This window comes from Anopheles aquasalis, chromosome 3 (assembly GCF_943734665.1).
Source record: "Anopheles aquasalis chromosome 3, idAnoAquaMG_Q_19, whole genome shotgun sequence".
Classification (NCBI taxonomy): domain Eukaryota; kingdom Metazoa; phylum Arthropoda; class Insecta; order Diptera; family Culicidae; genus Anopheles; species Anopheles aquasalis.
The window spans coordinates 18,596,755-18,619,095 of NC_064878.1; the positions used below are offsets into that span (position 1 = coordinate 18,596,755).

The following is a 22,341-nucleotide window of genomic DNA, read 5'->3' on the forward strand; positions in this document are numbered from 1 at the left end:
GCTTCATTAAACTGAAAACTATCGCTACTTACGATTATTTTGAAGATGAATAAATATCGCCACTGCAAATTGTTGATATTTTGCTCAAATACCACCAATCTGCTTTTTGATTGAAACAACAAAACATATTTTTTCTAAAACATACGATTGTGATATTCTATTACTCCGGTTGAATAGTCCCATATTGATAGTTTTATTGACGTTGTAAAATGTCCTTTCCAACCTTATGTCCCCCTAATTGTTTCCTCAATGCTGGATCAACTCCAAACAACAACACAGGGCAACCATTTCCGGATACGGCAACCCCACAGCTCGTAAACCTGCTGTGCATAAACTGTTTTATCGAGATATTTTATGTTACTTGACATTAATGCAGCAAATATTGGTTTCATCACCTTTCGCTACCTGCGTGCGGTCGTGGCTCAATAAATATTGGCGACCATTTACCGGGGGAGGAAAGCAAAAATACCGTCAACACCAGACAGCGTCACGAAGGAATCTTTACGCACGAAAGAACCCAAAACATCTCCCCCGATAGATACTGCTTCCGACAGCGCAATCCCAAGTGGAGGGCACCGAAAACGCAGCGATTCAGGATCTGTTCCCAGTTTCGGTCTCGGACTCCAGAGGGCCAGTTTTTTTCTCTCCTCCGTTTTCTTTCTGCATCGTTATCGTTATCACGCCAAGGGAATACGCGCTCTGTCCCTTCCTCGTGTGTGGGTGTGAGGTGTCCCTCCATCTTCTCCAGCCAGTGAGGACAAAGTGCGTACGAGACATAAAAGTGGCCTCCCTGGAGCAGGAGGAGGGCGTGAAGTGTTTAAAACAACATTTACTACCACATACGCAAGCCTCCACTTCAGAGGAGGCACTAAAACCGTTAGCTGGTCTACAAATCAAGGCCCACGGGACCACTAGGATTGGGATTGTCCCCATTGGTTGGTCCTTCTCCTCCTCCACCGGGGGGACCACCCGATGCGGCTCGCTGTGAAGGAGGCACGTACGCACCCACGGCTATACCGATCGCCTTGTGGGTGGTGAGGCAGGGAGAGGAGGCGGGATAAAGTGGAATCGGTCAACCGGAATGACAAACGAACTGACAGCCGGAGTACTTGCCCCCGGTGGCAGCATACTAATGTGCTGTGGGGCGCAAAATGATTTGGTCGAGTGTGCGTTTTACTTTCTCGCCAGGTTTTTACGGTCACCAGGGTGGCGGAGCAGGGGGGGGGGGGGGGGTTGGGAGAGAACTCCATGTTTGTTATGCTAGCACGATGGTCACGCTTGTCACGCATTTGGCCAGCAGTACCAACCCATCGAGGACTACCACCTCGTGGCGGGAGTTTTTTTTTCCGTTCCAGAAATTCCGTTCCTGCGAGTGTTCTGTTGGCTTTACGATGGACATGGTCACACCAGGAACAGTAGCACCAGCCACCGCACCAGCATAATGGAAGCGCTTGGCGTTCTCTTTCTCTATCTATCTAGGACATCAACAGTGGATTTGAAATTGTTTGCATCGCTTCAGTCACAGCGGCTCAACGCACAGTTTAATTAATTAAGTAGAGTTCACATTACTAAACTGTTTACACATATCACAAATGAAGATACTTTGGTGAGTGGAAAAAATTATGTAAGGAACAAAAAGAATCGGAAAAGTTGCTTAGCTCAGTTTATCGCTGTAACTGCGCAACCTACTCAAAACAGCGTAAGTTGAGCACAACATGTGTGCACAACAGCACAACCAACATAATTGAATATACTGCACAATTTGCGCGTCTATCCCTCTCGGCACGAATCGTAAAATCAGACACAAATCTTTTGCTTTTCCGCTCTATGAACGCAAGAAGTTCCATGTGCATTACTGATGTAGTAATGATGAGTTTGGAAATGGCTCTCCAATAGGCATTTAACGTTGGCTAGCATGTAAACGATGCACGTTACCGAGCATTATGTTTAGAGAAGGCTGCAACATACTCATGTGTGTTTTCAACTTCTTTAAGCATGCTTCATGTGCCGCAAACCTTGAAACTATTATGGGGATATCTTACTCCAGGAACGATCATCATCATCATCATCACCCAGTAAAAGTAGAAAATGTCATGAGCGTTCTCGGCATGCATAAGTGAGACTGGCGGTAAATGTGTACCGGGCTGCGCGAGCTACCAAGCGTTGTTTAGCATTTAACCTGTGCACGCTACCGAACATTATGTTGCGGGCAGGCTGTGACATTGCCTGTCGAATGTATTCAATTCCTTTTGGGAGCATCGTTAGTCTCAGATTCATACTGATTATTAATGATGATCTGCGAAGCAAACACCATCGATTGTTCCCGATCTGATGCTTTCGCGGTTTAGCGTTCCTCGATCGGATCGATTGGCGATCCATGCGCATAGTATCATATTGGCAGCCATTGCAGTGATTAGTGGCACACACAGCTACTGGCTGGCTGATTTGCCATGATTGAAAAATGGTAGCTGGTCAATCGGTTGATTAATAGCATACACCAATCACGATCTCAATGTGGCACATTCGGCCACTGGGCACAGAATGCTTGCGCGACACACCTCTTCATGTCAATCTATAAAACTGATAGTAATGCTGACCGATGCGTGGGTAGGCGCGTTTGATCGGCAAACTAACATCAAGCCGCAGGATACCCGTGCAAGATTCACCTGCCGCGGGAGGTACGCGCAGCATAGCTTAATATGCGCAGGAAAAATAAACCATGCCCACCATCGTGTTCAGTCAAATTAGTCATTGACATGAGATTTCATCCATTGACTGCGTCAACGCGTTCTCGCTCAGCATCGATTTTTGTAGCTCCTTACTCCTTACTGAAATTTGTACATGGATTTGCATTTAAAATTGAGCTTCGTCGAAACTCAATCTGGTTTCCTTTTTTGGGTGAGAACGCCACGATACCACCGCTCATCGAGTGCAGTGGAAATGGGTGGGAGAGCCGTCGGTCGTAGAGATTTTGCCGCACCCCCAATTGCAATTGCCCAAAAAAGAAACAATAATAAAAGTTCTTGCCATCAAACTTGGGAACCATTTGATGGCAAGTACTTTTGATGCGTTTTGGCAAATAATTTTAAAATCTCCCTTTTGCAGACAACTTGATGGGTCCTGCAAAAATGTCGAGCCATTTCTATGAATTTATCCGCTTAATGTGCAAGACTCTTTCAAGGTCGGCTGGCGGTGGTAAAACAAACTTTTAGATGGAAACGTGGAAAATGAGTTGCGCACTCGACATACCCATTTCCGACCGATTTCCTTTTCCCCCTTTTCCTCGTGGTTGTTTTTTCTCATTTTCGACTTGTTTTTCGTTCGCATTTTTTGTTTATATTTCGCATTTGTGTTTCGCCGATTAATTAATCAGTAATTAGTAATGTGTGGCGTGAGGGAATGAGTGTGGCGCGGTGAGAAAGAGAAGAAAGAGCGAGAGAGAGACAGCGATATGTTGCGCCTACATGCCATGTGTGCCTACATTCAGGCTGATTTACGCCACGACTCATTCGCCTGCGGTTCGACAACGGTGTGCCTACTCACCAGGCGTTTGGGGCAGATTTAAGCGGCTTGCTCACGCACGTGCCCATAACTATCATTTTGTGGCGATAAAACCTTAAAATGGGCCTCAAAAGATGTATTTGGGACTAAACAAACTAAAATACATAAGCCGAAGGTACCGAAGGGGAATCGCAGTACAAGTGTGGCGTGATGCGCGTGAAACGAGAGTTTATCGATCAACTGTGGGTCTCCAGCGGCGACCCGTTCCGGCGACAGTTGGTTGATTTTGGACCCATTTTGACTTCCAGGGAAGAGGATTGGAAGCTATCGGCTCGAAACCGGTTGCGTAAGTTCGAGGAAGAGCTACAGATTGCGTTCGAGGCGGGCATGAAGTCGTACAGTGGCAACACCGCCTGGAACTTCTGGTCAACGGTCCCTCATCTGTTCCCTCACGGTGGTGTCGGCAACGATTGGTAAAAACTGCTACTTACAAGTTCGCTATCAGATCCTAATAAAACATCTCCTACATGGACAGTAGTGTGCTACATACCATTCACCATTTTCTAGGTTATGTTACTGTGCGAGTACATCCCCCAGGACACTACAAAAATACTCGTGATCTTAGATCTGGCTCTATCTCTCACGCTATCTCACGACAGGTTATGGACACATTTTACCATCGACGACAACGGGACGAGCACTGACAATCGTGTACGCGATCATAGGCATACCGATCTTCCTGATCGTACTTGCCGACTTTCGAGATCGACGACGAGTTCAATCTGATCGACACGACCATGTTAGCGCAAAAGGATATCGACAAAGACACGTTTACTGTTGTTAACTGTAGCGTTGTTAACGTTTAGTAATTACTTGAAGCAAATATTTGTTGCTTACAAATTGTTACAATTTATTGCACGATTGAAATGTCCCACAATTTATGAAGATGTTGCTGTACAGAGCACAATTTGAACTCCATATTGAAAACACACGATCGGAATAGGTTCACAACTTAGGTTATCAACATACAGTGCGCGATGTAGCCATCAACATCAACGTCAGCATGAAGCTTCTGCGTATTTCTGATACATTAATCATACGCTGCAAAGCATAGTTCGTACTCTGATTACAATAGCCCCGCGGCACTAATGTGCTCGAGACCGAATGAGCTCCTCCAAAACAACAAAATGCATCGGTTTATGTTACTCATTTCTTGTAAAATTATCAAAAGTCGGCAAGTACATAGTGATAACAAAGAAAGGGAAAGCCCATAATGATAGTGATGACTGTGTTTTACGAACTGTAAGTCTACGCCTGAGCCAAATAAGTTGTTTTCGTTCAGTCTTGCAGCAAGTGTCGATCGAGTCAGACGTACAGAAAATGAAGTGAAATAAAAATGTGCTCAATGATGAAACTTACTTTGTGCATTGTGCTAGTTTGCATCAGTCTAGGGGAAACGTAGGTGAAACCTTTATTTCTCTCGTTATTGTTGTCCAAAGTGTTTTTTTTTCGTTTGTACAGCATATTGATCTTGGGGCCAAACACAATACGACCCAATCGTGATTATACAGTGGTGGTCAGTAATGTTTTTGGTGAAAATAAAAGTGATTGCTTGTTAAACGTACGCCTGGAAGGAATAGGTTCTAACGGTAGTTCCTTGATAAATCTCACAGAGACTGCGACCGTGAGGCCAGACATCAACCGTAGGATAACTTTCACAGTGAGTTTGAAATTGTGACGTGTGTACTCTTCGAAAATGAATGATTGTGATTCACGTTTCACAGGTACCTGCTAATTTAACCGACGGAAGTTACTCTCTTATTATCGAAGGAAATAAAACTTCGACCAATACTACCATTAACCAGACAGCGAAACTTGCATTTCATAACTCTTCTATGTTAGGCTTGATACAACTGAACAAGCCTATCTTCAAACAAGACGACATTCTAAAGTTTCGCGTGATCGTGGTCGACACCGATCTCAAGCCACCGCTGGATCACGAAACAACGGTGTCGGTACACGTCTATGGGCCCAAGGGTGATGTGTTTCATAAATGGACCAATGTCTCCCTCAAGAAAGGAGTGTTTGCTAACGAAACAGCAATACCTACAATACCGGTGTCTGGGACATACAATATCAGTGTCACAGCCGCTGGGTTTTCCTTTTCGAAACTGTTCGACGTGAGGGACTTTGCGTTGTACTCGATTGATCTGAATATCACACCGACGGTTGCGCCACTAGCAGAGCATCAGGCGCTCAATCTGACTGTAGAAGTTAAAAATTACATGGGAAAACCGGTCAGCGGTACAGTGAAGTTCGATGTCTACCTTTCTCTCGACGAGAAAAAGCTAGATTCTACCGGGAAATTGGATGTCCATGGAAAAGGAGAAGTCTATCTTGCTTTTAACGAAAAAGTAGTTAGAGACGATCCCACTTACGACGTGCTGCTGAAGGTCACCTTTACCGAGCATTTCTCAAGTAATGACAAACCAAAATGGATAAAACTGAACAATGTTGGTGAGATGAGATTTTCGTACTGCCTGCTACAACACGCTGCTCAATGTTTTCAGATCAAACAACTATTAAAAACCAGAAGATAACGGTGTTTAATTACAAATACAAAGTGACTCACGACTCAAGACTCACGTACCGGCCGGGAACGCCATTCACCACGACATTGAAAGTCACTGATCTTAACGATGAGCTAGCGAAAAATGTTACCCTGCTTGTTCAAATTGGTGGTGCGGAGGGATTAGTAGTTCAAAATTATACAACTAATACGACCGGTTACATTACCCTTCAAAAAGCGACCAATGCAACGACGAAACTGAGCTACTTACAAGTGAGTTTTGTGGAATGATGTACTCTCAAAAATACAAAATAACGTGTTGTGAATGGATCTTCTAACACCAGGTGTTGGAAGGCATTTACTCGAGGCTGAATGAAACGATTTATGAGCTGGAAAGTGCTGATATGTACATTGAAGTAAAGCTTCTAACACGGTATAAGATCATCGGTGTAGAACAAATCGATTGACCGTAAGCTTGATGAATATCTGTCTTATCGTTGTAGTGTCAAATTTAACAGAATGTTACGGACAATGATCTCTTGCTCTCATGCGATGACGAATCTTCTGTACTACGTAATTTCCAAAGGAAACATTGTTGACACTGGATTCTACAGACCAAACCAGATGTATAGATATTCGTTTCAAGTGATGGTATCTGCAAGGCTTATCCCTCGGTCACGAATTGTTGTTGCCACCACGGTCAACAACAAGACGATACTGGGCGCCGTTGATATATTCATTAACGAGCTCGGAAACCCGGTAATGATAAACAACCAAAGACATGACGAAGCCTGTCATAAGATATGAAGCGCGTTTTACTGATTTTCAAATAAAATTTCAGCTCGAGGTCAACATTGAAGAGAACATCAGCGAAGATGGTGTTGACCCCGGGGACGAAATTGAGCTTGCTATCCGGGGTCGTCCAGGAGCGTTCGTGGCGTTAACAGCATATGACTATCGGTTGCAGCAGCACGGTAAAGATAACGATGTCTTTCTAGATGATATTTGGAAAATGTTTAATAAGTTTCATCAGACCGATGCCAACGCTGCTGGTGTTATATCGGTGAGTGATTTTTCATAGATCATGATTCATGATTTTTAAATGTCGCCTGAATTTGCTTCATTGAAAATGTCTTAACAGAGCGCAGGATTGTTTGCTTGGGTTTCTGATGAATTCATCACACTATCAGGCAAGTGATAATGTACGCGGAGAACGGTGGATTTCTATATTTAGCAATCTTGTCCACTTTTAGACCGCAATGAGTATGAAGCACGTGGAATGCATCCGGATACCCCTCGCGTTGGCATGCCCGGACCCTATAGAACTGAGTTTTGGGAGTCGTGGTTGTGGGAGAATGTGACTGTTCCTAATTCAGGCTCTGTTGAGCTTGTACAGACAGTACCTCATTCAGCTACCTCCTGGTACATAACGGGGTTTTCAATTGATACCGACTATGGTTTGGGTATCGTGAAGCAACCGATCCGGTTCTCGACCATCAAAATCTTCTTCATTTTGGACCATTTGCCCAAGTCCATCAAACGGTACGAGGCAGTACGGTTGCATTTTACTCTGTTCAGCACACTCAATGAAGAGTTTGAGGCCACCGTCGAGATGTTTAACACAAAGAATCAGACGCAGTTTGTCGATGAGAATGGTCAGGACACGGGAGGTGAATGACCCAACCACTGATGATGCGCATTTCGGGAACGCTTTACTGAATTTATTTTTCCCCGCTGTTTTTAAATCCAGAAGTGACTGCATCGAAAAATGTGGACGTTCCAGCGAATTCCGATGCTCCAGTCTCCTTTTTAGTAAAGCCAATGAAGTTGGGTGAGCTGGAGATTCGGTTGAATGCATCGATCTTGCAAGGTCTTATCTCCGATAGCTTCAAGAAGATTATCAAAGTACTTCCGGAAGATTTGAAGATAGGTGAAGGAACAAATACTACGCATATCCAACATGGATCTAATTTGAACACATCGTACGAGATACCGTATTCGATTAAAAAGATCGGAGAAAATGGTTCAATTGAAGTTGGCTTAACAATCAGTCGTAAGTGGTTGAATCATACTACAGCAGGACTATTCACTGGCTAATGAACTTTTCATTATTTTCCAGCTGATACGGAAGCTCCCAAAAATATTCCAAACAATTTAAGTGTGTCATTCCGTTACGGTGACATGCAAGAAAAATTGCGTATAATTTCGGAACCGAAGAAGAACGTGACAATAGAATCCATACCAGCTCATGTCAAGCGTTTTGACGTGAACGTGAACGGTGTTGGTTTTGGACACGTTCGGGTTGACTGGGAAAACCGTGTAAATTTAATGGATTACAATCCCAGCTTTCGTTTAAACATGATCAAGCTGCCAACCGCTACCAAGTTGCTGAAGCAGCTTGAAGTTTGCTGCAGCTTCATTTCAGAGAACCAGGTTGACTATTCAAACGAAACACTGGTGGAAATTAGTATACCAATAGGCTATGCAATGGATAACCATAGTGTTGAGCATACAACCGACAATGTTATCAGTGTAAGTGAAAAGGGCGTAACAGAATTGCATGGGCAAATGGGTTAAAACATGTTTCGCTTCTTCCAAAATCTGCAGAGTTTCGACATATTGCATGATGGAACAACTTTGATGGTATACTACGATAGTATCGGTAACGAGACGACTTGCTTTACTGTCTTTGCGTACAGACGGTATCGAATGCCTGTCAAAAGACCATCGTTCATTAAAGTGCAAGACATCGAACGCCCAGGTAGGGACGCAAGTGCGATGATGTTGAATGTAAGCTAATGTTGTGTTTTATGCTTTTCCCCGTTTCCCGTAGGATTGAATGCGATCCACATTTTCAACTTCTATTAGAAGCAGAAGAAGGTTCGTTGATGCTCAGTTATTAGAAAATTGTAAAATTAAAAAGAAAACATTTAAATAAAGTAAACGAACGTAAAATCGTGTATGTAATAGCTATTTAGAAATAACATTTAATTCAAACAAATGAAGCATTTTAAGAAGAGCTGAAATTATCGTAAATTCTCCAGCATGCTCATGAGCCAAAACATAAACAATTCTTCGCAGTTTCAGCACCGTCGCATTTTGCAGAAGGACTGACCGACACTGACTCAACTGCCGCTGATTCATCTTCGATCAACTCAACAGACGCCACGCGCTGGAAAACTTGCGCCCTAGCTCAAACCAGTTCTGATAGTTGCTCTAATCATTTTGGCAATGGGAATTGCCCGCCGCTACTGTTATCAGCATGGATGCAAATGGAGCTGTGCGCATTCGAATGTTTGCTAGAAGGTTTATCGTGGTCAGTACGCAGTATGGACGAGAAACACAAAAACAACGATATGTATGGTAAGTTGATTTCGATTTCCCGTCTTTCGTTTGATTGTTGCCGTGAATCATCTAATCGTACAGCATTACGCACATTCCGGCAATTGCGTGCCAGCTGATGTACTGTGCTAAATGGTGGTGCCAACAACTTGGGATTGAGCGAACGGGCTCGTTCTATTCCGTTTATTTAGATCAGACTCCTCGAAACTCATCTACGTGTGTTGCGGTAATAAAGCGAGCGTTAAAGTATCCTGCCAGTCAACTTTTTCTGGAACAGTCAGGCCAGAGCAGGTGCTTTTTTCCAGAGTAAGCGCACAGCGAACAGTGTGCGTTTTCGTTAAGAAGTAAAATCAGCATTTGATAAGGCAAATATGGAAAATAACCATTGCCTTCGAATTCAAGATAATTAGGAACTATCAGCAGCAAACTGGGGAACGGGAATTCTATGTTACTGTTGCGCAGTCTATCAGACTCGTTCGTTCGCCAGCATCTTCTGGGGCGCGAGTAATGCTGATGAGTAAGTAACTGGAAAAAGGCTCTAGGATCTGCTAGAACTATTTTAATCCTGCACAAATTGCTATTGTTAAGTCGAATTTCTGTTTACAACAGTCCGAAATAGTCCATCGAACAGGAATCCAATCCATGATCCATGCACATGGACCTCATAATCTAAAATGATGTGACCAAACCATTTCACCGACCTGTACCGCCTTCGGTTTCGGGTTCCGTTCCTCAAATCAATTGCGAATCTAACCGCACTCAGCTTATCACCGGTCAGCGTCTTCGAACGCTCGAAACACTTGGCTTCCACGGAGAAACCCAACTTCATCCACCGAGCCGCGTTTAAAGTAGCAATAAAACTGACATTTCGATCGACAGCCCACGAAGCATCCCACCTCGCATCCCATCACCCACGCGGTCCGTTTGCCCGGTACCAGGCCAGGCTCCCACCGGAACCTTTCACCGATGACAAGTTGGAGTGTGAAACCGAGCCCCCGAGGAGAAGGAAGAGAAACCGAGGACAGGAATGCGGGGAGTGAACGAAGCAACGGGGCAAGAGAAGTGAGATGATAAGTCACACGGGAGAATTACGACTCCGGGTCGACTCCGGGATACTATCCGGACCGCCCGTCCCCGCGGAAGGTGCCAGAAGTCTGGCGAAGTGGCAGCTGCCGGATGGAAGAAGATAGCATCGGAGGGTGAAGCATCTCGATCGATTTTCCGTCATCTCTAATATGGCACAAGTTTTTCTTCGTACTCATCCATCGGGCGGGGGGCGCACAAAAAGTTCCGCCATCCACGTCGATGTTCCGGCACTTTCTACCCCCCCCCCCCCCCCACATCGATCCCCTCATCTCCTTTCGCCTGTCAGTCACAACGATCTCGGAAGGACTCGGCCAGAAAAGGGACTGGATGGTAGAGTGGGAGTCGTGCGGAATGACTTCGAATTGTTTGTTCGAAACATACCGCGTTGGGCGTCTGGGCGAGTGTGTTCAGAAGGAGCTGAAGGATGTGAAGGATGTGTGCGATTGAATTTCACTTTCGCCATCCTATTCCAAGAAGCTGGGCGAGTGTCTCCACACGCCGAGCGCTCCGATTCCCGGCGACGACGACGACGACGACGAGCTTTATGATCCGACCTGGCCACTCTCTTAGCGGGCAAATTGTTTTCCACTGACAACATATATCATTGTTATGGAATTCGATATGTGCACTTCCGTTTTCGAGCTTTTCTTCTATCGTTTTCTTGTTTTTTTTTGGTGGATCGGAAGCATCCATGGTATAGTCGCTATCTGGTCGGGCGTGTTCTGGTTCTCGAACTCAAGTGGACTGTGCACGGTAGAAGAAGGAAATTATTGAGCATTCCAGCGTTTGGCCTTGTTCCGTGCCAAAAATCCGTGTCGAAAGCCAATAAGTAGCTGTTGAAGATGAAAATAACGGGCAACGGGGGTGGAGACCGAGCGGGTTGCTTTATTGACCGTTCGGTAGTTGGTGCAGCGCCTGTTGAGGTAGGTGACGTGATGTGGAACTACGTTGGAACAACAACAACAACGGTGGGGCTTGCGTGTAGTTTCCCTGGTTGCCTGGTGGTGCTAGGAAGCGGGGTCAGTCACACGTGAGCTTTCATGTAGCTGTTATGTTGGGCAATTACCTCGGGAGAATAGGTCGGGATTCTATAAAACGGGATCGGATTGCCACGTAGCGACAGTGCTGGTCGTGCGATTCGTTTGGTCATCGTTTTTGTTAGAATCGATTTTTATTTGACATTTTTCTATGAATGCTGATCCTTTCAAGAGAATTTTGTAAAAGTTTTGGAACAATCGAAGCAAAACTAACTTGATTTTTTAAACATGCATGTCTCAATGCAATTCGCTACTTTGAAGCGCATTTTCCAAAATCAACGTTTTCAAAGTCGGTGTCTATCGTAGCACAAAAATCACTGGACCGACTGATTTGAAATTTTAAACGCAAAATCTGAACACTATTTTCAATGTAGTCCTGTTGATTGATAATGAAAATGAAGATATTTTTTTTAAATTATTATGTAAAACTCGTGGTTTTTTAGCAAAATCGTAAACAGCATCACTTTTTCTTCTTAAAAAATCTGCCAAAAATCGAAAAATTGCAATTCAACGATGGTGTTTTCGCGGCTACCTAGATAAACTTATAATCTATCAAAAGAATATCAATTTGAATATTTCAGATGACCCATCACGGGGGTACAATGGCCATCGAAAAGAGTCATTTTTGCTGACACGCATTTCTAAAGTTGACTCAATGGACATAAGTTTTTAAAATATTTTCCCCAAAAACCAAGCAAATATTCTTTGAAAAATTGTAGTTTTTTATGGCATTTGCAAACACATGTATAGGTTGATAGTTTTCTGCAAACAAATCGTCAAAAATGAGCCGTTTTTGGTTTGAATCAAAAGACTTGCCCGCTCAGCGACGAACCCGATATGATCATTGATCAATCCGTGGCCATCGTAGAGTGACAGAGTTAAGGGACTACCTTGATAATCTTATAATCCAGGAGAGGAATATTAATTTTCATCTGTCTGATAACTCATTCCACACCTGCGATGGCCACCGGATAAGTATTTTTTTTGCAAACACGCCTTTCGAAAATGGATGTCTTTTATGAAGTTATTCACGAATCTACTCCAAACTATATCCAAATATTTTTGAAAACTTTAAGTTTGAAGTTACATTCACTTGAAAAAATAAAGTTGAGTCGATCCTTATAAACCATAATCTCCTCTTAGCTTATCGACGATATCGTCTTCAAATATTTGAAACTCTTACCAATTTACATAACCTTCAGCTTCCTCTACTGTCACTAACACCACTGTGCACCGAAGGATGCACTCATCTGAATGTCTGTAACGCTCCTCTGCTTCACCTGTTCGCTTCCCTGCCAGTTCCGTTGTTGACTTTGGGCGAAACATGACTCTCCCCCGAACGTGGGCGATTCAGGAGCACTTGCACTACACTGGCATCTGCATGCGGGAGAGTCCCGGTCCCACCGACGTTGTTTGTGTACGTTTGATTGCCGGTGTAATACAATGCAAACATGGCATAGGTTCATCCACCGAGGAACTGCCACGCTCGCCAGCCCCGGTTAAGGAGTAGTGGTAACCTCGGTAAACACGGATGCACCTGCAGGCGCATCAAAGACTCTCGAGCATAACCGAGGCTGCGAGCAACTGCACAAAGTAGGACAAATCGTGGGGGGAGCAAGGGGACTCCATTCTCGGTGCTACAGCGTAATGACGTGTCACGTCCCGTACTGCCCTGTCCCCCCTCGTTAAAGCCTCCTCCTTCTCCGTTGCAACGTCCCGGCGCAAGTGGCAATTAATATTAATGAACTTTAAAATGTTTTCAATGGAATCTAATATTCGATTACGGCCATGGTCCCGTTGTTCTCGATGCAGTAGCAGCACCAGCACTAGCTACTAGTTACCAGCTGCAATGGTCCGGGAGCGTGCTCATCAACAAAGACCCACCCATCAAACCCATTTGTGTTGGAGGAGTATTCCCCAGACACGACACGACACATCGATGTGACAATGCAGCCAACAGTACAGCAGAGCCGAGGACACGCGCGAATGCTGATGGTGACCTCTGTGGGTCTGTGGAATTGTACGACAATTGCACATTTCACAAACCGGCGCCATCGTTAGCCATTTCCTGTAACAATCCTCTATTCGCGTGCGAATGCTAATTTGCCGAAGCCGCGAATCCCATTTTTGACCGTTGGCCGTCGTTCGTGGCCATCGTTTCGTCATCATTGTCGTCGCGGAATTCGAGTGCACGCCTCATGTCCGCCAGCTCTGCTGTGTGATTAGTTGCACCGACGCTACCGAAACCGATTTGATCGCTTCGGTCCGGACGATGGTTTTTGATGGAAAAAGCAATTTTCGACCGCATTCGTATGTCAGCTCGTCGTCGTCGTCGACGGCGATTGTCCAGCTTCGCGGGCTCCAGGACCGGAATGGTAACTGGTACAACTGCTTGACTGGTGCTGCTAGTTGCAAATTGCAATAACCTTTGGTCATTGGAGTAGGGCTCGAATGTCGACGAAGAGTTGCCGGTTCAGGGTGGTCCCGGTTTTGAAACAGGATCAGGAACCGCAAACAATAGGAAGTCCCGATATTGCTTCGCGCCATCGTCGTCGTGATTCGTGGTCCTGAAATGGTGTACCTGAAATGCGTTTCGGTGTCTATCGCGTATTAGTGGACGATGGGGAATGGATGCTCTCGAAAAAGGGAATGTAATTTCGAATCTGATGAATCGCGATGGACATTGCCGCCCATGTGTTGGGAGTTCAGACCCCAAAGACGTTACCAAGTTATCTTTTGAGTTTATCTGTGCGGCTCTTTGTAAGCTCACGTAACGCACATACTAAGAGAGCGACTTCTTGCCAATCAGCTGCAGACTTCTTGTCCAAAATCTGCGTGTTCATGTCAATTGATTTCCCAATATTTTGCCTTATCACGGTTGAATGTCATCTACTACTACTGCTGCTGCTGCCAGTGAACACGGCATAATTGGATAGCCCTTTCGTGAGCGTGTACGATTCGTCTGCAATTGAGTTCCGTTCCGTTCCGTACCGTTCTGCTGTGGGTTAAGGTGGACCCTTTCCAAGCAACTTACCCTCCGCAATATTCCTATTATCCTCATGATGAAAATGTCCTGCACTCCACTGTCGGACACGGGTCCACCCTTTTGGGCCTTGGTTAGATCGTTGTCGATTCGAACCTTTCTCTTTCTCGTCGCCGGGCTCGGTTACCCGTTTGCGGAGGAAAATTGTTTCTGGTGATTCCTTCCTCACCTGTGCCCAGGTATGGTGGCAGGTCAATCGACGGACGGATTCGGTTTCCTGCCTGCCATGGCCAAATAAAAAAGGGGTTCAGGGGATGGTTCAATCTCAATCCCCGGTTCACGAACGGGAGGAAATCTCCGATCAACGAATTGCTAGTTATTTATCCTGCGTAAGGGCTCTCGGGCCCATGATTCCTCTTTTCCACTGCGACTCGAACCCCTGAACCTGACCAGCACAAATCCTTGTGTTGCGTTATCTCGCTTCACATATCTCGCCGCTGCCGTTGCTGGTCTCGGTCTGGTATTTACTGCGAAACTATGTTGGCCAGAGTCCTTTTTGCATGCCAATTGCAGTCAGCAACCATTGCTCGGAGGGGGGAATTGGAAATCGTTTCTAGCAGCAATCCGGTGCGGCAAGATGAAGACGGTAAATGGTGGCGCAAAGAAAGAAAAAAAAACCACTCCGGTCCCCCGAACGACGACGTATTCGATTTCGATGTGAATTGGGAAACGTGCCACCGGACTGGACTCGTTCGTTTTCTGTCGTTCAATGAGGCACCGCTACGCTTCCTGGTTCCCTTGCCGTAGCGGGCAATCGAATCGCATGATTTTTACGGTGATGTTGTGTTGCGGTAATAAAAACTTAAATTTTATTTACCAAACCATAAGTACGAGAAGCCTGAAACGGAACGGCTCTACTCCGGTGGTAGCACTGCCGATGGAAATCGGTATTCAGGAGGGAAGGTTTCGTTTTAAGGACCGATCTGGGAGTGAAAAAAAAAAAATGGGAAAATATATGACGGGTTTTTTCTTGGATGTTTGTTTGAAAATATGTTTTCCAGAATTGCCATTTAGCAGAACGATGGCCAATGGAGGCGATTGGGTTTGATGGCTAGAGTCAAAGGAGGGCTACACATTTTAGGTTGCGGTAGGATTGTGGAAAGGAAGGAGGACCCTCCTTGTGGGGTAATTTAAGTATGATTAAGATGATGCTCCACGTGTCTCTGGCACATTTGATATGCTATCCGATCGCATTGTAATAGCATCTATTCTGAAATTATGGCTTTTATTATATTTGAGTTGTCCTATTTTATATCTTATAAGGATGAAAATTCACTTGTTACTGTAAAAGGGGCAATCAAACAGGAGTCTGCACTTCTAGCATCTTCTCGTAATAAAATTTGGGTGTTTTTGCTTATTGGAATTAAGAGAAATGTAGTTCTTCTAATGTTAGCTAGAACACTGTTTTCAAGTACATAACCTTCGAGGCACTCAAGTATCCAATTCGAAGAATAAAAGATAAATGTTAAAAGAGGTCTGCGTGTTTGTGATTCAAAGGGTGGTTTATCCGTGCTGTGGAATTTAATAAGAAGTTATATAATTTAATCTCCTTAATTTAAGCTGTGATCCAATAGTATTTGGACATGAAGTTTGAGAACTCGGTGAACTTATAATGGTGTTTGATTGATTAGATGGCAATCTGAAAACACGTACTGTAGTCGCTCTGGGATACCTCGCATCCCTAGAATAATCTCTGGACATAAGAATCAATAAATAGAAAGCTTCGTTCTGCTTCAATTAAAAACAATTTAAAATGTTGTCGCAAAATTGGAAGTGCATCTTATACCGAATGAAATGCGTAATTTCTATTGCTTTGGGATTCTGTTTCTAGATATTTCCTCTATGAATCACCACCGTGCTCCGCAAACAGGCTTACAAAGTGTCTCTCACTCCAACAATCGGCTTTGTGCTGGAAACACTGTGCTATCAGGATCTCTGCAGGAACACCAGCGCCATGTTGTACTGTTTGCGCACGCCAAGGCGCCATTATTGGCACTGGAATGAAGCCGTCGCTTTCGTGCCACTGAGCGCGAGTCCTCGATGCAGTTGCGTTGCCTACGGCACTCGAAAGTTTATGAGCTACAGACCCGCATTCGTTTCATTACAACATTTCAATCTGCATCGCATTCGCAAGCACCCATCCAACGTCAACAAGAGGCCTGGCTCTATTGCGTTTCCTCGTTTGTAGCATCCCCCGGAGAGGGAAGGTTCCTCGCAATCTAAAACGGAGGACAATGTTATGTGCGTCTCTGTGTGCACATATTTGCAAATCTGCTGTGCTTGCTTTCGTCTGAACTCCACGCTCCAGCATGTGTGACACATCCCATCAAAAAGAATGCTCTAGACCTAGACCTAGACCAGACCCCCCCCCCCCCCCCCAATCACTGTTGTTTGACGAAGAAACCAACAAAAAGAAAGGGGGAAAAAGGGCTACGCGCGAAAGTGAAAAGTCAGAAAAATGGGACAGAAATTTGATTAAGTGATTGTTGCTTTCCGCCAAAGATCCACGTTTGCTGCGCGGTAAGTTTGCCAGCACAACACAATCGTCATATGAGGTTCATTGTGTGCTTGCCCATGTGTCCCCTTTCCCCTTTGCCCCGCTGGCACACAAAGAGGTTAAAAAGGATGTCGTTGTCGCCCTCTTGCTCCCTTCCCGGAGTCGACGGATATCCGACATTCGATGGATTTACGCCTGATGATGGGCATCGCCCAGACTCACGGACCAACCTCTCTCCAGGCTGCAGGGAGAGAGACAGAGAGAGGAAGGAATGGTGGAACCGGAACGCCGGGTATGGCCCTTGAATGGGTGTCTTGATTGCGGATTTTTCGGTAAACAATGCTAACGCATAAAATAAGATAATGGCTCACTCCTCCCGGTCCCGAACCGCGGTGGCGCGCGCTCACCCGTCCGCATCCCTTTAGATCCGTCGCGTGGACGTTGGTTTGTCGGTGGTCGGTGTTGCCATTCTGACCGGAAACCGGAACACACTCTTCTCCTTCTTCGTCTCCGTCGTTACGCTTCACTGGATGGGTCATCGGCACGACCGACGGTCGCTTGGACCGGTTGGGACCGGTTGGAATCGGTAAACCGGGCGCGCTTCCCAAACGGGGTAGTGCATAGGACCGTCAGGATTTCTTTTGTGCGCGTCTCTTCTCTTCCATCTTCGCTTTTTCACACTCACTTGGCACTTCTAACAATCGACTGGAAAAGTTTTATGCTACGCGTGGAAAGCATTTTCACCGCGTGAACAACGCGTGGTGGTGTGCGAGTGGAAAAGCGCGTCCGGAAGTTTTCTCAAGAGTGTGGTACACGCGCGCGCGTGTGGTAGTAGGCCATAAGGAAGGCCTTTGAAAAAAAGGGCCACAGACCAATCGGGTGGGCAATCGATTTGCCAAATCAACCCTCAAGCGCCACTAACGGGGACTGCATTTAAGACGATGGTGAAGATGATGATGGCGATGATCGTGATGCTGGTAGTGATGATGCTTAAAGTCAGGTTTTATGCGATCCCTCGGTCTCGGCGTGGCAATAAAAATCGATTGGCGCAACGGAACGGAAACATCGAAGTCCTTTTTAATCCTTTTCAATCGCTGTTTACGGCGCCTATCCTGGGGTAGCACCGGAGGGTCCTAAATTTTATTGCTACGGAATGGGGCTGTATTTGTTGAACCGACTAATTAATTGCGATGTTTCGGGGTACATTCGGAGAGCACTTAAAACAATGGTTTAGAGCGATTGCTTTTGAGTTGCTTTAGTTTAGAGCTTTTGGATTTTTCTTCCGAAAGCAGGATCAAAGGATGAGATCTTAACTTGAGAACTTAATCCTCAAAAAGGTGTGTAAATTTAATCATAACATCTTTTGATTTGTCTGCGATAGAACGCAGATTCGAACGGTGTTCGGTGCATTTTACGATCACAATAATGCCAAAGACATGGTTTACACTTCAGAAAATGAAAGAAGTTAATATTTTTGGTTCTAGAATCAAATCAATTAATTTCCTGCACTTTCCTTATATCCTCTGGGCGATTCTAGATCCATTTCATTGTTTTCCTTTCGCGTTTTTCATTTTTAGACCTTTTTTGAACTAGTCTTTTAAAGAACATAAGCCGCCACCGAGAGGTGAGTCTTCACAAATGGACGAGGAAGATGTAATGCGATCATACGTGCCAACAGTTATTATTTCTTTTCCTATTTACTTCCATTTGCCTGCCTTGTGCGTAGAGCATCTGACACGGTCCTTAGACAATACAATTGTTCCTAAAACATTCTTTGAAATTAAACGAAAGAACTAAAAAAATAAAATGTAGCTACCGCGTGCTGGTTCTATGAATCAAAATTACGTTCAACAATCGTGTCCTTGCGTCATTCAATTTCATGCTGAACAAAAAAAACCCAAAACCGGGCTCTTAATACCGCTTCAGTTGCTTCGCTTACCGATTGTCTGCAGACGTCTGCAGAACAACCCCTCAATTGTCAATTGCTATCCAATAACGGCTAAACGAAGTGTACAAACGAACGACCGGAATCGACCCCCACTGGCCCTCAGCCCGGGGTATGCGTTCCGGTCCTTCCCTAACATCAAATCGATGGAGGTTGCTCCCGAGAAAAGCGTCTCGATCGGCTTGATGCTGTGGCCGAGGCCATACCAAATCACGTCAATCCCGGACATCAAAGCCAAAGACGATCCCCACGAGCTCCGAAAGGGAGGGAAAGGACAAAAATCAAAGACATTCCAAATGGATGGGCACACCGAGCACACCGGCCTTCTAGTGCCGCTACCACGGAACGCATTATGATTGACATCGTCTTCGGATTGCTGCGAATCGGTTAGCGGATTCGGTGAGGACCCGCCCGCGGTACAATCAGTGGTGAATGACGAGACGCCAAAGGATGCTTTCCGTTGCATCTTTAGAAATGTTTCAGATGGCTCCAGTGCTTACAGTTTATGATGCGTCCGTTTTTTTTTTGCGCCATCTCCAAAAACTCCTCGATCGAACACACTTTCTGCATTCAGTGATCGTTTGATTGGCGTTATGCAAATGTTGCGTTGCGAATGGGTGGTCGCTGGCTGAAGGAAAAAGATACACAAAGATGCACAGACTGCAAGCGTTTGATGATGCTGCAGCGCTCGGTGTGCCGAAGACGCGTCAGAGCATCATCTTGCAGCCTCTCTTTGGATGATCGTCTTCGACAGGTGACAGCGTGTTTTTGCGCTCGCTCGTTCATTATGTCACATAATATCTAACGGGTGTGCGCCGGGCTGGTGACCAGGTGACGCCATTCTGTTCGCTCAAGTTTCGAACGAATAAGAGGCAAAAAAAACAATCTCGATTTTTGATGCAACAGCAGCAGCCGCAGCAGCAGCAGATGCAACCAGGTGTTTGTTTGAGCGAATGGGTTTTTTGACGGAAATTATTGGTCTCTCGTGCATTTAATAATATCCTCGTGAATTCTTAACAAAATGCTGCTTCAATTTGAAACAAAGAGCAATAAATGAAACTTGTGCCAGAAAAAAACAACAAAGAAATGTCCTAACCTAATTTCTTGCGCGGGAAAGTAACGGGAAAATAACGTGAAAATTGCAAATTTTTGCCACACTCTTTAATGATTGATGCATTATCACCAAGGAGCAGCAGCAGCAGGACCGTGCAAATCGCTTGCGAGTTCTTAAAACAAAGGAACTCTTCTACGCCAGCAGCAAAAAGGACACAAAGTGAACTTGCAAATGTGTTGATGAAAAGCTTCGAAACAGAAGGCTGACAGATGTCACCATTTCATCAAATTCGCCGAACTGGTCGATGGCTCGTTAGTGGCACCCTTCTGCTATCGCTACCGATCTCGCTATCGAAGGACAACGCAAGGACTCATGTGGGTCTGCGAGTTCCGAGAAGAAGAAAAAAAAATCGAAAGTATTCTAACGGAACCGTGACGCATTCGCCATTCGGGACTTAATTACGGTTCGATGCTCAGACCGAGGGCGAGCTGCCGATCGAGATATCGAGGCCCTCCCAGTGTGCCTCCGTTCCGCTCCTTTCCCCCTCTCTCTCTCTCTCTCTTCTGCAAATACCCCGCAGGAGCGCCATGGTGCGTGCGGTCAAATGAAAGTGGATGATGGTCGCTGGCCGTGCAGTTCGTGGGTTTTTTTTTTCAATCGCGTTGCAACAAATACTTTTCTCCCTTCCGTCAGGGGTTGAGAGACTTTTTTTTCCAATTCAAAGGGGGTAAAAAGAAATGTCAGGGCACCTTGTCAGGCACTTGAGTTATGGTGAAATTTGTTTTTTCCCCCTTACTCCCAGGAGGGGTTGTCGTCGTCATCTGCAGGGAAAGGGCAACATTTCTCCAGCTCCATTTATCAGACTCGTTAGCGATGGGTTTTCAGGAATGTCGTGTGTACTTGAGGCGCCCATTTGGAAACAAATGGAGCGTTTCAAAATGAGGAGGGGAGGTTGCGAGTCATGCGATGATTCGTTGATTAATATCTCAACAATAATCACTTACGCTGGCAAACCGCCATTCAATGTCGAATGGCACAAAAAGCGTCGTTGAATAGCCTGTATTTGATGGTAATCCTTTGCGAAGTGGCACCAATTGTACGCCTGCTTATCGATACACAGCGTAGCTTCATTGTTACTTGTTTGTGGAAAGTATTAGTCCTACTGGTAATCGCGAAGCGAAGTGACACACTGTACCATATGTGGACTAACCAATATTTGTAAATTTCAACTTGACGTCTATTGTGAGTGTTTGATTAAATAACGGTTGCTTTTTGATCATGGGTTTATGAATAGCTCAGATCAAAATTTTATGTCCACAACATTCAATTGCCCTAGACTTAGAAATCTAGAGGCCTAGGTATTTAGAAAATATTTTCGAACAGTGGTCCTGGACAACTGATAGTGCAAGACAAGAAGCTGAAATGTATTGCATCATATAATTCAAATCATTTCGGTATTATGAGTAAATAAGCAAATGTTAGCCCTGTGAATTCAGTACAAATTGAGTAAGACAGGATCCAAGAAGGATCGAATAAGGATTAATCTCGACAGGAGCCAGATCGAAGTACAGACGTTGGCAGTGGTGAACGGGAAGAGTAGTCGACCAAAGGAACTAGCGGAAAACGGACGAGAGAGAATGGTGATTCTGGAAGAGCAAGGTGACTAATGTTTTAACTCTCAGCCCAATTTGCCAATTCCATTCGCGCTCGTCCAAAGCACATAGCGAATTGCATTTCTCAATTACTCCAAGTAAATCTCAATCAAAGAATAAAAACTATTGCTAAAGAGTAATTCACGGCGGAATTAGTTTTAGTAAGAAATACAGAATTATTTTCTTCCAGTACCTAATTCCTATGGTTACTTATGATGTCACTACACATTTTGTCGGCTTCCAAAAACACTTCCAGCGCAATTATTAAGAGAAGCTAAAGCTAATTCGGGTCAGAAACCATTTTGTGAAAACTTTTTGTAACAAAACCTTACCATTTTTTTTGTATTTTGTTCCACAGTCATCTTGAACTGTACCTTTAATCACCTGTAATAACCACAATAGATTATTTGACTCAAATTTTAGGAACCTTTTGTCCAAAACATACAGCAATGACATTAAATTCCGGGAGACATGTCTTCAAAACGAGACGACGACAAGAGCGGGCATAGAATTGGATTCGATTCGAGTTAAGATCAATAACTTCTGTATTTATTGTATTTAATCGAAAGCTAAACATCTTCAATTAAGGTTAGGTTTACGTCGAGGTAATGTCTC

At 44.8% G+C, this 22,341-nt stretch overlaps 1 protein-coding gene across 1 annotated transcript; it reads left to right on the forward strand.

Annotated features, from left to right (window-relative positions):
• Window positions 1-4,851: 4,851 nt before the first annotated feature.
• LOC126574064 (CD109 antigen-like) lies at window positions 4,852-8,938 on the forward strand. Its single transcript, XM_050234002.1, has 13 exons — window positions 4,852-4,959; window positions 5,023-5,221; window positions 5,286-5,979; window positions 6,072-6,343; window positions 6,415-6,503; window positions 6,574-6,829; window positions 6,912-7,133; window positions 7,212-7,260; window positions 7,324-7,740; window positions 7,821-8,123; window positions 8,190-8,602; window positions 8,678-8,831; window positions 8,904-8,938. Exons 1-13 carry the CDS (start codon window positions 4,898-4,900, stop codon window positions 8,936-8,938), a joined length of 3,165 nt encoding a protein of 1,054 aa, XP_050089959.1. The 5' UTR covers window positions 4,852-4,897.
• The last annotated feature ends 13,403 nt before the right edge of the window (window positions 8,939-22,341 follow it).

Bases quoted from the DNA above. Each gene is read 5' to 3' on its own strand.
- LOC126574064 (XM_050234002.1), top strand. From the start codon at position 4,898: ATGTGCTCAATGATGAAACTTACTTTGTGCATTGTGCTAGTTTGCATC. The intron at 5,980-6,071 runs GTAATGACAAAC...CAATGTTTTCAG, and splicing joins CTTTACCGAGCATTTCTCAA to ATCAAACAACTATTAAAAAC. The intron at 8,832-8,903 runs GTAGGGACGCAA...CGTTTCCCGTAG, and splicing joins GCAAGACATCGAACGCCCAG to GATTGAATGCGATCCACATT.